Here is a 12,701-nt window from a genome sequence, read left to right as displayed (position 1 = left end):
TCCATTAATTTTACTTCTTAATGCATTCAGCATATCCTGACTCTCTCATATTTTCCATTGAACAAAGTCTTTGTTTTCTGCAATTTCCTTCACAAGAATTTGGTAATTCAGTTGAAAAATGTTTCATAAATTTACTCCATGCAATGTTATCATTCTTTAGCATATAGTGTAATCTACCAATTTCAGAATTACCAAGATTAACTAACCCATATTCTTCTTGAGTATTATAACTTTTGACCCAAGTATATTTATGTTCTGCATTACATTGATCAAGATTAAGATAATATGTTGTATAATCAATAATATGTTTATCATTAAATTTATATAGTCTTAAAGAAGGGTTTGATCCTTTTGGAGTCATTGCTGGATTAATAATTACACTATAAAATGGATCTTCACCAGGATATAAACGATACCCTTCAATATGGTTATGACCAGCTAAATGGCCAATAATAACATCTGAATATTCTTTATATAATTCTAGGAAATCCCGAGTGAAATATGGATTAACGTCCATCATTCCTGTAATTTTAAGTCCAATAGATTCATGAGAAATAATAATTGCTTTTTGACCTTTTTCTCTTAACACTTTTAGTGTAGCATTAAACCACATCATCATTTCTCCAGGATCTGTTTTTGGATATTCTCCAGAGTGTGAATTCATAATATCAAAATAAGCAGTTTGTAATGAAATAATATTTATTCCACTTGGTAGTTGGTGAATATAATATCCTCCTTTCTTTGTAGTAGCAATTTCTTCAGGAGATAACCAATCTTTCCACCATAAACTCATATTATTTAACATCCATTGACTTTTTGGTGGAAATGCCCAAAAAGAAGTTTCAAAATAGTCATGATTACCAATTGATGGTAATACTGTAAATCCAGGGAGTCTTCGTTTAAGCTCATTATGGAACATTTCTAAATCATTAAGATTTCTTTGTTTAGTCATTTGGAACATATCAGATGGAATAACGTCCATTAACCAAATAACATTTTTAGATATACTTTCATGAGATTTAATGAAATCCATTCCAGACATAATTGTTTCTAAAGGAGCATGACAAGAATGGTGTCCACAAAATTGTGCAGTTTCAAAATTATTTCCTTTAGGTACTGAGTCTTCATGACAACACTAATTTAAGTTAATAGATATTATTTTATTTATTGTATTATGAAAACAAACGTCAATGCTTTTACAATGAGCATATCCTCCTTCAGCAAATTTAGAATCAAAGTGTGTATCAGAAATAACCCAAATATAATCTTCAAATGAAAAACATTGTAATATAAAAATGAAAATAAAAATTTTCATTTCAATTGAAATTTTCAAGTTCTTTTTTATTTAATTTTTTAATTACTTTAAAAAATATGGATTTGAAGGTAGCACGTCAGAGACACCACACAGAACCCTAAAATATTTCCATCCTTCGATTCCCCCAGTTATGGACTGGTTATGGTGTTGCGTTTGGTTAGAAAAACATCTTACCCGGTACTGCAAGAATAGCAGTGTTTATTATGTACAATGACAGAATATCATTGACAATAAACGAATGGGTATTTATAAAGATGATATTATTAATTGTTAGAATACAAGTATTATTTGATAATATAAGAAAGATTAACAAAAGAAAAGGGTCAAGTGGTTGAGGCTAAAAGAATATTAGCCCAAAGCAATACAGTAGTAATTATATGCTCTCCTTAAAATAAGAAAATAAAGAAGAAGAAATTTAAACCCATAGAAATTAAAAAGAAATTTAATAATGAATATCTAAGTAAGGGATGTTTAAAATACTCTATTCCACACTAAAAATGAGAAAAGAAAATTCTCACCGTTCAACAACTAAAAGCAAAGAATAAGCTAATAGTTGAAGAACAAACACTTTTAGGCGAAGGGACGGGATTAGTCTCCCCTGAGCAAGGAACAATAGACACAAGTTCTATTAATACTTAATTAACTACTTTTTATTAATTACTTTAAAAAATATTAAACTATTGGTATATATTACAATTTTTTTTTTGAATAATAAATAAATGAGATTCATTTCACTTTATACAATAATTGTAAACGATCAAGTACTTGCTCTATGACTAAACGGTCTTTAGGATTTTGTTTCCAACAACCACAAATAAGTTTGTATATAGGTTCAGGTATTTCATTAATTTGTTGTAACCTTTTACCAGAAATAACAAAATCAGCAATATTCCATATATATACAAATTTTTCTCTATCATAAGCCTCACCCCACTTAAAACATTCATACATTGTAACTGCAAATGAATAAATATCAGCCTCTTTTTTATAATGTTTTTGACTTAATAATTCTGGTGCCATATAAACGGGTGTTCCTATTCCTTTTGTGAATGTCATATTTGTCATTAATGTATTTATATTTCTTGAACTTCCAAAGTCTGTTAACTTACAATTAATTTGAACGTCTTCAGATAGAAACAAAACAAGAATATTATCTGGTTTAATATCACGATGTAATATTCCATTGACATGAAGGTATTGAATTCCATTAGCAGCATCTATCATAAATTTAATTCTTAATTTAATAGGAATAGCTTCCTTTTTTAGACTAAACAAATTTCTTATACTTCCATGTTCTGCATATTCAGTAACCAAATACCTTTTATTTTTAAATAAAACTGATCCATAGAAATAAATAATATAATCACTTCTAAATTTATCTAACATTGAAACCTCTTTCTCAAATTCTTCTTTAATTTTTATGTTGTATGATCTATCTTTCATATCTTTAATAGCAACTGTATGTTCTCTAAATCTTCCTTTAAAAACAATTCCACTAGTTCCTTCTCCAATTTTATTGTCAAATATAATTTCATCTATATCTAATTTTGTTGTAATTTCTGTTTCTCCTTTAAATTTAAGATATCCGACTTCTTCTTTACCACTATTAATTGATTGACAAACAATAGTTATTTTATCATTTAATTTTGAACTACATAAAGGTGTGACTGTTAGTTTAAACTCACACGCCTCACCTTTTTTCAATAAGATGATAGTAGGATCCATTTCAATCAGAAACTTTCCATTCTTTTTATTTAATACAATCTGAATCTTAATTAAAGATGAACTAAAATTTCCTAGGTAGAAATATGATACGCACGGTTGTTGTACTTTAATTAAAATATCATGATCTTCTAATAAAAGAATATCACAATTACATTGAATCCATTTATTAATTCGATACTTAAAATTTATTGAACTTTCTTTTATTTTAAATATAGTACAATGAAGATGTTGATGATGTTGAACAAGAAAATGTTGATATCTGTTAATAATACAATAAAAAAGTATTAAAATAAACATAAAGAGACAAAGGATGAATAAAACTATTATCATAACCAACCACCATACTATATAAGATGAACAATAAGTTCCATCATCACTAGGACGATACCAAAAACTACATTTTTGACATTTTGATTTGAAGAATAATTTTACAATGATTAATTCCCTCTAATGAAATACATCTTGATCTGCTAAATACTAACTCTTCATTACAGGAAGTACATTCATTATATTCGTTACAAGTACGACATGTTTTATTACATTGTTTGCATATATTAATGTCATGAAAAAATCCATCTTTACATTGTGTACAACCAAATTGAGTAATTTCTACTGCACATCCTTGTAGTGTATTTTTTGGTAAACAACTTCCATTATAATGTTGATAACAATCATCAGCACATGTCAAACAATGTTCATAAAAACATGTTTTACATTCAATAGGACATTTGATACAATCAAATTCATTTAAAAAATAACCATCTTTACATAATGAACATCCACCTGTAGGAGTAAAAATACTACATTTTCCAATTAATTCATTATTTGATTTACATTTGTGGTTGGATAAAAATGAAGTAGAATTACATGTTAAACAATAATTTTCTGATGAACATGTTTGACAATTTTCACAAACACTACACATATTTTGTTTTGTCAGATAATATTTATCTTTACATCTTCTACATGGCATTCCTTGATAATATTTTTGACAATACCTATCTCTAAAATTACATGAAATTCCATCAAAATACATTAAATCTTCACATTTAATACATTCATTTCCATTATATAAAACACAATTATCAATTGGTTCAACACAACGATGATTAATATCAAGTACTTTATTTTCACTACATCCTTGACATATACCATTTTGTATTATATTACAGTTTTGTTCTAATACACATTTTCCATCACTAATGAAATATCCATTTTCACATCTTTTACATCTCCCTTTCTCACATAAAATACAATGAGAATCAAAAGATAAACAAGAAATACATTTATTAAATGATAAATAATAGCCATCTTTACATTCAAATTTATTTTGTTTATTTGAATCAAAAACACAGTCTTCTTGATTAATATAAGAATGAAATGAACATTCTAAACATTTTGTATTTGTACAAAACTCACAATTATTATCACTACATCCTTGACATTTAAATGATGGATTTAAATACCCAAAAGAACATTGAACACATCTATTAACAATAGCAACTAAACAATCTGATTCTATTAAACAATTTCCTTCATAAAGAATATATCCAGATTCACATAATATACAAATTCTTTCATTTGTTTTTATATTAAAAAGATCCCAAATACAATTAGAATAAATACTTTGAATTAAATCAAAACCTGAAGGAATATCATCATCTTTAATACATATTTTGTTCACTATTTTATATTTTTCAAAACAAACAAGACAATAACAAATTTCATTGACACATTCAATGACATAACAGTTATTTGTTGATTGGTTTTGATTAATAATCATAGGAGTGTTTGTAATAAGAACATATTTTCCAGATATTGATTTAATTGATGAATTTATTGATTTTATTAAAACAACAACTTCTTTTAATGACTCAATTGTCAAATTAATATTCTTTAAAGAGAGGATTGACTCAACAACTGCATTATCAGAAATAGTAAGTTTTGCTTGTCCACCTTTAAAAAAACTATCAATACTTAATGTATTAATGAATGAAGTATAGTTGTAAGTAAATTGAATACTAAAAAAATTTGAAGAATGTACATCAAATAATTGTATTCCATTACCAAATAGAATAAAATTACATTCTTTAATTATTTGAATTTTAATAGAACATTTAATACAATAGAAGTATAGCTCTCTAATTTTTATTAATGAAAGAATAATTAAAGAATGTGATGAATAAATATTTGTATTTGGTAAATTCATTAATTGAAAGTCAACATAATCAACATCTATTATTAAAGAACACTCTTTATTTAATTCTTCACATGGGCAATGAGGAAAAGTAAAAGGATACGAATAATCTGATAAAGACAATGATGATTTATATATTGTTCCATTCATATGACATTTCACTGAATAATCAAATGAAATCGAAGAAGAACAATATCGAATAAGACGTTGATTACTAACTAATTGAATGGTATTGTCAAGAATAGGAAAATCAGTTGATAAATAATTATTTGAACTAGAATCAGTATTTAATATAGATGAATCTATTAATGAAAATATATCAATACATCCATTAAATGAAGTTGGAACAATAATATTAAACTTTTTTTTATCTAGTTGTAAACTATTACATTTCCATCCTTCGAATAATGGAACATTGTCATTATTTGGATAAATAATCATTGAACCAAGTATATGCCACTGTCCATTCGCAATAATTTTTGCTCCTTTATTAATTGTTATTGTACTTTCAATTTGTATATTTCCATTTACTGTTAATAAAACATTCGAATTAAGTTCAACTGATGTAAAAATCATAAGGTATTGTGATGTTAATGTTACACTTGAATAAATAAATAATTTACCAAATGAAAGAACATTATTCCCTTGAAACTTTGTTTCCCAATCTCCATATAATATATAATCACATCCATCTCCACTATAAGTACATTCTTTATCTAATTTTTGAGTATCAGAATAAATAACACATTGACACCCATTCGTTAGACATATAAAAAAAAATATTCCAATTAGTGGCGTCACACTTGTGATCACCATGATTAAGATTTTATTTTTTTTTGTGTTTTTTATTATTCTTTTCTTTTACAAACCTATCTCTTTCTTTTATTTTTCGTACTTATTTATTGAAAATTTCTCCATTTTATAAATAGATTTTTATCAAAAAACATTTTATGATTGACTTTTGTTTTATGATTAAAGTATTTTTTTGAGAAGTTACAACAACTACTTCCTCTATACCAACCCCATAGCTCTAAACAATAAATTGTCATTGGTTTTGAAGTAAAGAATAATTTTTTACTATAATTTAGTTTTAAAGGTGACATTAAAAAAATTAAAAAGAACAAAAAGATTGATATATTAATAGTGCACTGATATAGTACATTTTGTTAATATGAAACTAAACATAATCATTAATTTGAATAAAGATCAATTTTATGTTTTATTGAAAAAACCCTGTCAAAAATTTTAATTATATATTCAAACTAAGATCTAATCTTATTACTATGTCAGCCGTTCATCTTACTCAATCTTATATCAAGTCATCTCAAAACACTGAGATACAATTCAATGTTTTTGCACAAAAATACCAACACATCCGTAGTCTTGGAGATAAACCACTGTTTAAATTCATTAAAGCTGATGGAAATGAACCAGCCATAGAATACAATTTATTCGAATTTCAAGATAAGGTAGACACAATCTCATCAGCACTCTACACAACACTTCATTTAAAGAGAAAAGATGTTATTGCTATATATTTACCCAACTGTATCCCTTTCATTATTATGGAAGCAGTAATAGAATCTTCTGGATTTATTATGATGCCGTTCAATCCAACATACACTTCTGATCAATTATCTCGTTTATTCCCTCGAGTAACACCAAAACTAGTTGTTACTATAAAAAGATTCCTTCCAAACATTCGTAATTTTAATAAAGAAGTCAAAGTACTATTAGTTGATGCTTCACAAGAAGAAATAAATTCTATGAATGACTCTTATCTTTATTCATTTTCTTCTCTATTACAAGTACCAATTAATAAAGAACTTCTTCAAAATGAAAGAAATCAAATTCAACCAGAAGATGAATTGTTCTATGGTTGTACTTCTGGATCAACAGGAGTTCCAAAGATATGTGTTTATACAAATAGAGAATTTACAGGAAATATTGTTTCAATTAGTTCTCAAGTTCCACCAGATGAACGAAAAACATTAGCTTTTATTCCTTTTTTCACTACTACAGGACATATTGTATTATCAACACTTATACTAAAAGGATATTATCATGTCTGTATGGATAAGTTTAATACTGAAAAGGTTTATGAAATTGTTCAAGAAAATAAAATTACTAATATTTCTGGTGCACCTTCTGCTTTTATGGCAATACTAAAACATCCAAATAGATCTCATTATGACCTTTCTTCGTTGAGAGAAGTTATTATGGGAGGAGCTGTAGCATCAGATTCTTTTATTGAATCTTGTAGACAAAACCTTCATTTAGAATTTTGTTGTAGTGGGTTCGGAATGACTGAACTTTGTGGGTTAATGTATAAAATGCCATCTAAAGCAACCCATATTCCTGCTGGTCCAGTTGCTCATTATGAAGTTAGAGTAGTTGATCATGAAACGAGAGAAATTTTACCTATTGGACTTGCTGGAGAATTAGAAGTACGTTCTCCTATAATGATGAAAGAATATTTGAATAATCCTGAGGCTAATAAACAAGCATTTACTGAAGATCGATGGTTTAGAACTGGAGATGAAGCTGTTTTAGAAGAAGATGGATTTATGAGAATTACTGGAAGAGTTAAAGAAATGATTATTAGAGGAGGTCATAATATTTGGCCAGCTGAGATTAATGATACCTTAATTAAACACTCAAAAATTCAAGAAGCTGCAGTTATTGGAATTCCAGATAAAATTCAAGGAGAAGCTGTTGTGGCTTTTGTTGTTATTAAAAAAGATTGTTCTTTTGATAATCTTGAAAAAGAGTTAAAAGAATTTTTGAAAGATAAACTTGTTCCATTTTCTATTCCAACTTATATATTTGCTATTGAAGATATGCCTAGAACATCTTTTGGTAAGGTTTATGCTCCAAAATTAAAGGAAATTGTTAAAGATTGTATTAAAAAGAGATGGGAAGCTCTTATTCAAGAAAATCATAATCCAGTGTTAACTCAAGAAGGAAAAGAAATTGCTCAATTATGGGCAGATATGTTTGATATTCCAATTAATGCATTATCAAGAGATTCTAATTTCTATAACTGTGGAGGAGATTCTTTTGTTGGATCTCAAACAGTTACTATTGTTAGAAAATATGTTAAAGATGCACCATTTAATTTATTAATATGTAAACAAACCCTTGGCGAAATTGAAGATTATATTGCCCATCCAAATGAAAATATTATTGATACTGGTAAAATTCTTAAAGAGGATATTGAAAAACTAAACCAAATGAATGAAGAAGAATTATTTGGAACAGAACAATACAATGAAGAAAATGAAAATAGAGACGCTGTTGTGATTACTGGTGCATGTGGATATCTTGGAGTTTATATTGTTGATGCTGTAGCTAAGAATGAAAAGATTAAAAAAATTTATTGTATTGGAAGGAGTGTTGATTTGTCAGAACTAAATAAGAAAATGATATCGATGATGAGAAATGCAGGTTTACAAAAGAGTGAGAAAATGGAAATGATTGTTGGAGATGTTTCTAAAGACCATTTTGGTATTGAAAGCACAAAGTATAACGAAATGAGAGAAAGAAGTCAAGTCATTATTCATTGTGCAGCTATTGTTAATTGGAATAAATCTTATTCACAACTAAAAGAAACAAATGTTGGTGGTGTAATCAATGCAATTAAATTTGCAGGGAAGTCTGTTATATGTAGTTATATTTCTACTATTGGAGCTGCATTAAATCAAAATGAAACAATTTCAGAACAACTTCCTGTTTCTTCATTTGGTTATATTCAATCAAAATGGATGGGTGAAAAGGTAATAGAGAAAGCAATAAAATTTGGTTATCATGTTAATATAATGAGGCCTGCATTTATTGTTGCAGATTCAAAAAAAGGTATTTGTAATACTGATGACTTTATCTATAAATTTATCCGTGTTTGTGTTATGAACAATATTGGATTATCAGGACCAGCTTTAGATCTTACTCCAGTAGACAAAGTAGCAGAAGCTATAGCAAAGAATTGTATGGTCAAAGGTAAAATTATTAACTTACTTCCTCAACAACAAGTCCACACAGAAAAAATCTTTTCTATTTATAATTCTCTCAATCATTCAATTCCTATTTTCAATTATGATGATTGGATAAATAAATTTACTGAAATTGCTCATTCTGGATGTACAGATGCAATCAATTTAATACCTTCACTGTATGTATTAAAAATACAAGTCCAACTTCAATCTAATTATTTGAAAGAAACAAACCAACAAATGATTCTCAACTTTAATGACGAAATGATATCTTTGAACTTGAATAAATTAAGTAAAATAGGGTTCTTCACTACCTCTTGTAAAGGGTTCATTTCTCGTTCTAAGTAATTGAATCATTTGTTAATATTTTTAACCTTAACTATAAGAAAGGATATTATTGATTGTATTAAAATTCATTTTTTAATCAACTTTAATCAATTTATTATTTAATCGAAGTTTAGAATTGAAAAATAATAAGAATAAACATTTCTTATTGTTATTGATTTATATTATGAAAAGAAGTATTCATTTTTTATAAAACTAAATTGCTTTATAAACAATATTAAATTTAAAACATAAAAAAAGATTTATTCATTTAATAAAATATTATCTGTTACATAATAATTATTGATAATTAATAAGGCATTAATTTAGTTATTTGTATCAATATTCCCAATGATTCTTTTTGTTTCTTCAACATCATCAATTATTTTTCTTAATAATTTTTTCTTTTCAATTAGTTCCTCTTTTTCTTTATCATTTAATTCGCATTTATGTTGAGAAAGATAATGTTCAAATAAATTTTTTAACTTAGTGCATTCATGAACTCGACATTGTACTTCTTCTAATTCTTTAATTTCTTTTTTTATAATATCCAAATAATTATCTGAGAAACAATTATTGTTTAATGAAATCTCTTTTTCTAATTTAAAAATTTGATGATTACCTGACTCATTAGAATATTCAATTGCTCTTAAATAATTTCTGATAATCCAGTTGTATTTATACTGACCTATTCTTTCATCTTTTTGTACTTTACTAGAATTCTGGAAAGGAAATACATAATTATCATTATCATCTATAACAATGTCATATGGTTGGTAACAATAGAACCATCGTTCTAATCCAATAGAAAGATAATTTGAATGTATTATTTCATCTTTAATAATTCCAATACAATTTTGATTAATTTTGACTTCATTAATAATTGACTTATTTTTATTTTCAACAATAAGTTCTCCGTTTCTTGTTAATTGATCAATTTCTGGATATAAAACATTACCAACTTGAATACTTTCTTTATTAATGAAACGTTCAATAGATAAATATAAGAAGTTTTCTTCTATCTCTTTTAATAACCTTAATTTTGTTCCTACTTGTACTGCCACTAAAGCAGCTCCTTTAGCAATAACACATTCTTTATTCATTGTATTTTTTATATTTAAATGAAGTTTATTTTCAATAACAGTTTTAATACAATCTAATCGAGAACCACCTCCAACAAATTCTATATCAGTTAAATTTAAATTAATACGTTTTTGAGTTATTTCAATAGCACTTTGTACTAATAAACAAATAGCTTTATTATATTCTTCAAACCAACTTTCAAACTCAGTTTTAGTTATATTTTCAGTAAATTCATTATTATTATTTAATTCAATTTTTAATGTTGACTCAAGTACATTTTGACTTGAAAAAGAGAATTTAAACTTATTAATATCTTCATAAATCTTGTTATAAAATATTACCTTCTTTTCTTCATCTAAGGATTGTAGAATTTCTTTTAATTCTTCTTTTTCATTCATTAATTCAATACATTTATTTTTAATTATATAACTATAATCTCTTCCTCCAATATTTATAGTTTCATTTGATATAATTTCTAATGAGTTATAATGAAATCTAAATACTGAACAAGTCGTTTCAGAATCTCCAACATTAAGAAACATTTGTGTAGTTTCTTTATTATTTATTGTAATAAATGATGTTATATCATATGTCCAATAGTATAATCCAATACAAACACAATCTTCAACGCATTGTAAACAAGGTATTTTAGCTAACTCACATGCATATTCAATACATCTTCTATCTTGAAATGAATAATTAGATGATACTGATACAACACAATAATCTGACTGTGTTATTTCTTTTATCATTTTAAACATTTCAACAAGCATACTTTCGATATGAATAATACCAATATCACCACATTGTAAAATTCCATTTTCATCACATTGAACACTTGAAAATTTATTTTCTTGAATTTTTGATTCAATGCTATGAACTTGAATTAATTTTTTTAATCCAACAATACAGTTTTTTGGCCTTCTTTTAATTTGACTTTCATTTCTATCAACACCACATCGAATTTCTTTTTTTATACATGATATACAATTCGAAATTGAATGTTTTCCTATTGGTGAATCAATTATATCAACTCCTCCATTGCAGTACTTTCCAATGACTATATTTTCATTTCCAAAATCAATCCCTATAATGCTATATCTTTGTTTTCCTTTTTGTTGACTTCTATACATCTTAAAATAATCTCGTTTTTTTTAGTTCATTTTATAATTCTTATTTACTTTCACTAAAAAACAACAAAAAATTAAATTCATTCTGTTGATATTAAATGTTCTACTGGAACACACGATAAATCCAAACTTGCTTTACAACAAATAAATTGTCCTGTTGCCATTTCTTTTGCAATTGGATAATCAACAATACTGTTTGGCTCTGCAAAATCAAATCTTGCTGAAACACTACTTGAGTTAAACCGTTGTAAAGCTTCAGTACATTTTTGAGGAGAGTCATATTTAATAAAACCTTCGCTAAATAATAAGTATTAGTTATTTCTTTTAATATTCAGTATTATATACAAACGATGGGGATAACATCTCAATTGCTTGTACTTGTATTTTAATTGAATTAAATTCAGAAATAACAGTTCCAATATCACTCCAATTGGATAGACCATAAAAGAATAACGTGTCAGTCTGTAGTGGATTCATCAAATATTATTTTCTTAGTATTTTTATTTAAAATGAACTAATAATAAAATGTATAATTTAAATATAATTAAGAATCTTAAAGAAATTAATGAGTCATAAATGAACTTATTAAGTTAATATGAACAATCCTCAAATTGAAGGAAATACTTCAATAAAAAAACAAAAAAAGAACAAACGTAGAAACGGAAAACAAATATCCCCATTAAAAGAAGAAAGAATAAATTACTTATTTTCTATTTCTTCATTAATGACACAATTTCATCCCGTTACTGGACAGCACTGTGGATTGTCTATTCGAAATTTAGCTCATAAGTATGTTTCAAGAATATCTAAACCATGGAAACGAAGGTATTGTACAAAGTGTTGGATGCCATTAACTTATTCATCATTTAAAACACAGCGTTTGTTTTTTTTGTTTTATTTAAGTTGTATGACTAAGTACATAGTAATAAATGGTAAAT

The 12,701-nt window shown here is 26.3% G+C and overlaps 7 protein-coding genes across 7 annotated transcripts in view, besides 6 other annotated features; 2 read left to right on the top strand and 5 right to left on the bottom strand.

Moving 5' to 3' along the window:
* Nucleotides 1–10: 10 nt before the first annotated feature.
* On the bottom strand, nt 11–1,315 carry EDI_129430 (sphingomyelin phosphodiesterase, putative; the record flags this gene model as incomplete). The annotated part of the gene is made up of 2 exons (XM_001741352.1): nt 11–1,135; nt 1,187–1,315. 2 exons carry the CDS (start codon nt 1,313–1,315, stop codon nt 11–13), a joined length of 1,254 nt encoding a protein of 417 aa, XP_001741404.1.
* Nucleotides 1,286–1,373: a sequence feature (AT_rich).
* Nucleotide 1,374: 1 nt separating this feature from the next.
* Nucleotides 1,375–1,969: a repeat region.
* Nucleotides 1,970–1,976: 7 nt separating this feature from the next.
* Nucleotides 1,977–2,036: a sequence feature (AT_rich).
* A 5-nt stretch (nt 2,037–2,041) lies between these two features.
* EDI_129420 (serine/threonine protein kinase HT1, putative) lies at nt 2,042–3,040 on the bottom strand (the record flags this gene model as incomplete). The annotated part of the gene is made up of 1 exon (XM_001741351.1): nt 2,042–3,040. The coding sequence occupies one exon, from the start codon at nt 3,038–3,040 to the stop codon at nt 2,042–2,044; it is 999 nt and encodes a 332-aa protein (XP_001741403.1).
* Nucleotides 3,041–3,434: 394 nt separating this feature from the next.
* Nucleotides 3,435–6,053, bottom strand: EDI_129410 (uncharacterized protein; the record flags this gene model as incomplete). The annotated part of the gene is made up of 1 exon (XM_001741350.1): nt 3,435–6,053. The coding sequence occupies one exon, from the start codon at nt 6,051–6,053 to the stop codon at nt 3,435–3,437; it is 2,619 nt and encodes an 872-aa protein (XP_001741402.1).
* Nucleotides 6,054–6,520: 467 nt separating this feature from the next.
* On the top strand, nt 6,521–9,574 carry EDI_129400 (4-coumarate--CoA ligase, putative; the record flags this gene model as incomplete). The annotated part of the gene is made up of 1 exon (XM_001741349.1): nt 6,521–9,574. One exon carries the CDS (start codon nt 6,521–6,523, stop codon nt 9,572–9,574), a length of 3,054 nt encoding a protein of 1,017 aa, XP_001741401.1.
* Nucleotides 9,575–9,753: 179 nt separating this feature from the next.
* Nucleotides 9,754–9,867: a sequence feature (AT_rich).
* A 9-nt stretch (nt 9,868–9,876) lies between these two features.
* Nucleotides 9,877–11,766, bottom strand: EDI_129390 (heat shock protein 70kD, putative; the record flags this gene model as incomplete). Its single annotated transcript, XM_001741348.1, has 1 exon — nt 9,877–11,766. The coding sequence occupies one exon, from the start codon at nt 11,764–11,766 to the stop codon at nt 9,877–9,879; it is 1,890 nt and encodes a 629-aa protein (XP_001741400.1).
* Nucleotides 10,867–10,894: a sequence feature (AT_rich).
* Nucleotides 11,767–11,843: 77 nt separating the features above from the next.
* EDI_129380 (uncharacterized protein) lies at nt 11,844–12,240 on the bottom strand (the record flags this gene model as incomplete). The annotated part of the gene is made up of 2 exons (XM_001741347.1): nt 11,844–12,060; nt 12,113–12,240. The coding sequence occupies 2 exons, from the start codon at nt 12,238–12,240 to the stop codon at nt 11,844–11,846; spliced, it is 345 nt and encodes a 114-aa protein (XP_001741399.1).
* Nucleotide 12,241: 1 nt separating this feature from the next.
* Nucleotides 12,242–12,311: a sequence feature (AT_rich).
* Nucleotides 12,312–12,358: 47 nt separating this feature from the next.
* EDI_129370 (guanine nucleotide exchange factor, putative) overlaps nt 12,359–12,701 on the top strand; it is a gene marked incomplete at both ends in the record, with an annotated part of 2,198 nt that continues 1,855 nt past the window's right edge. The window contains one exon of the mRNA XM_001741346.1: nt 12,359–12,678. Within this exon, the coding sequence (XP_001741398.1) occupies nt 12,359–12,678 (320 nt within the window). The remainder of the gene's footprint in view (nt 12,679–12,701) is intronic.

Source organism: Entamoeba dispar, genomic scaffold, assembly GCF_000209125.1.
Source record: "Entamoeba dispar SAW760 scf_1105229463703 genomic scaffold, whole genome shotgun sequence".
Taxonomy (NCBI): domain Eukaryota; phylum Evosea; order Mastigamoebida; family Endamoebidae; genus Entamoeba; species Entamoeba dispar.
This window is presented reverse-complemented; position numbering and strand designations above follow the sequence as displayed.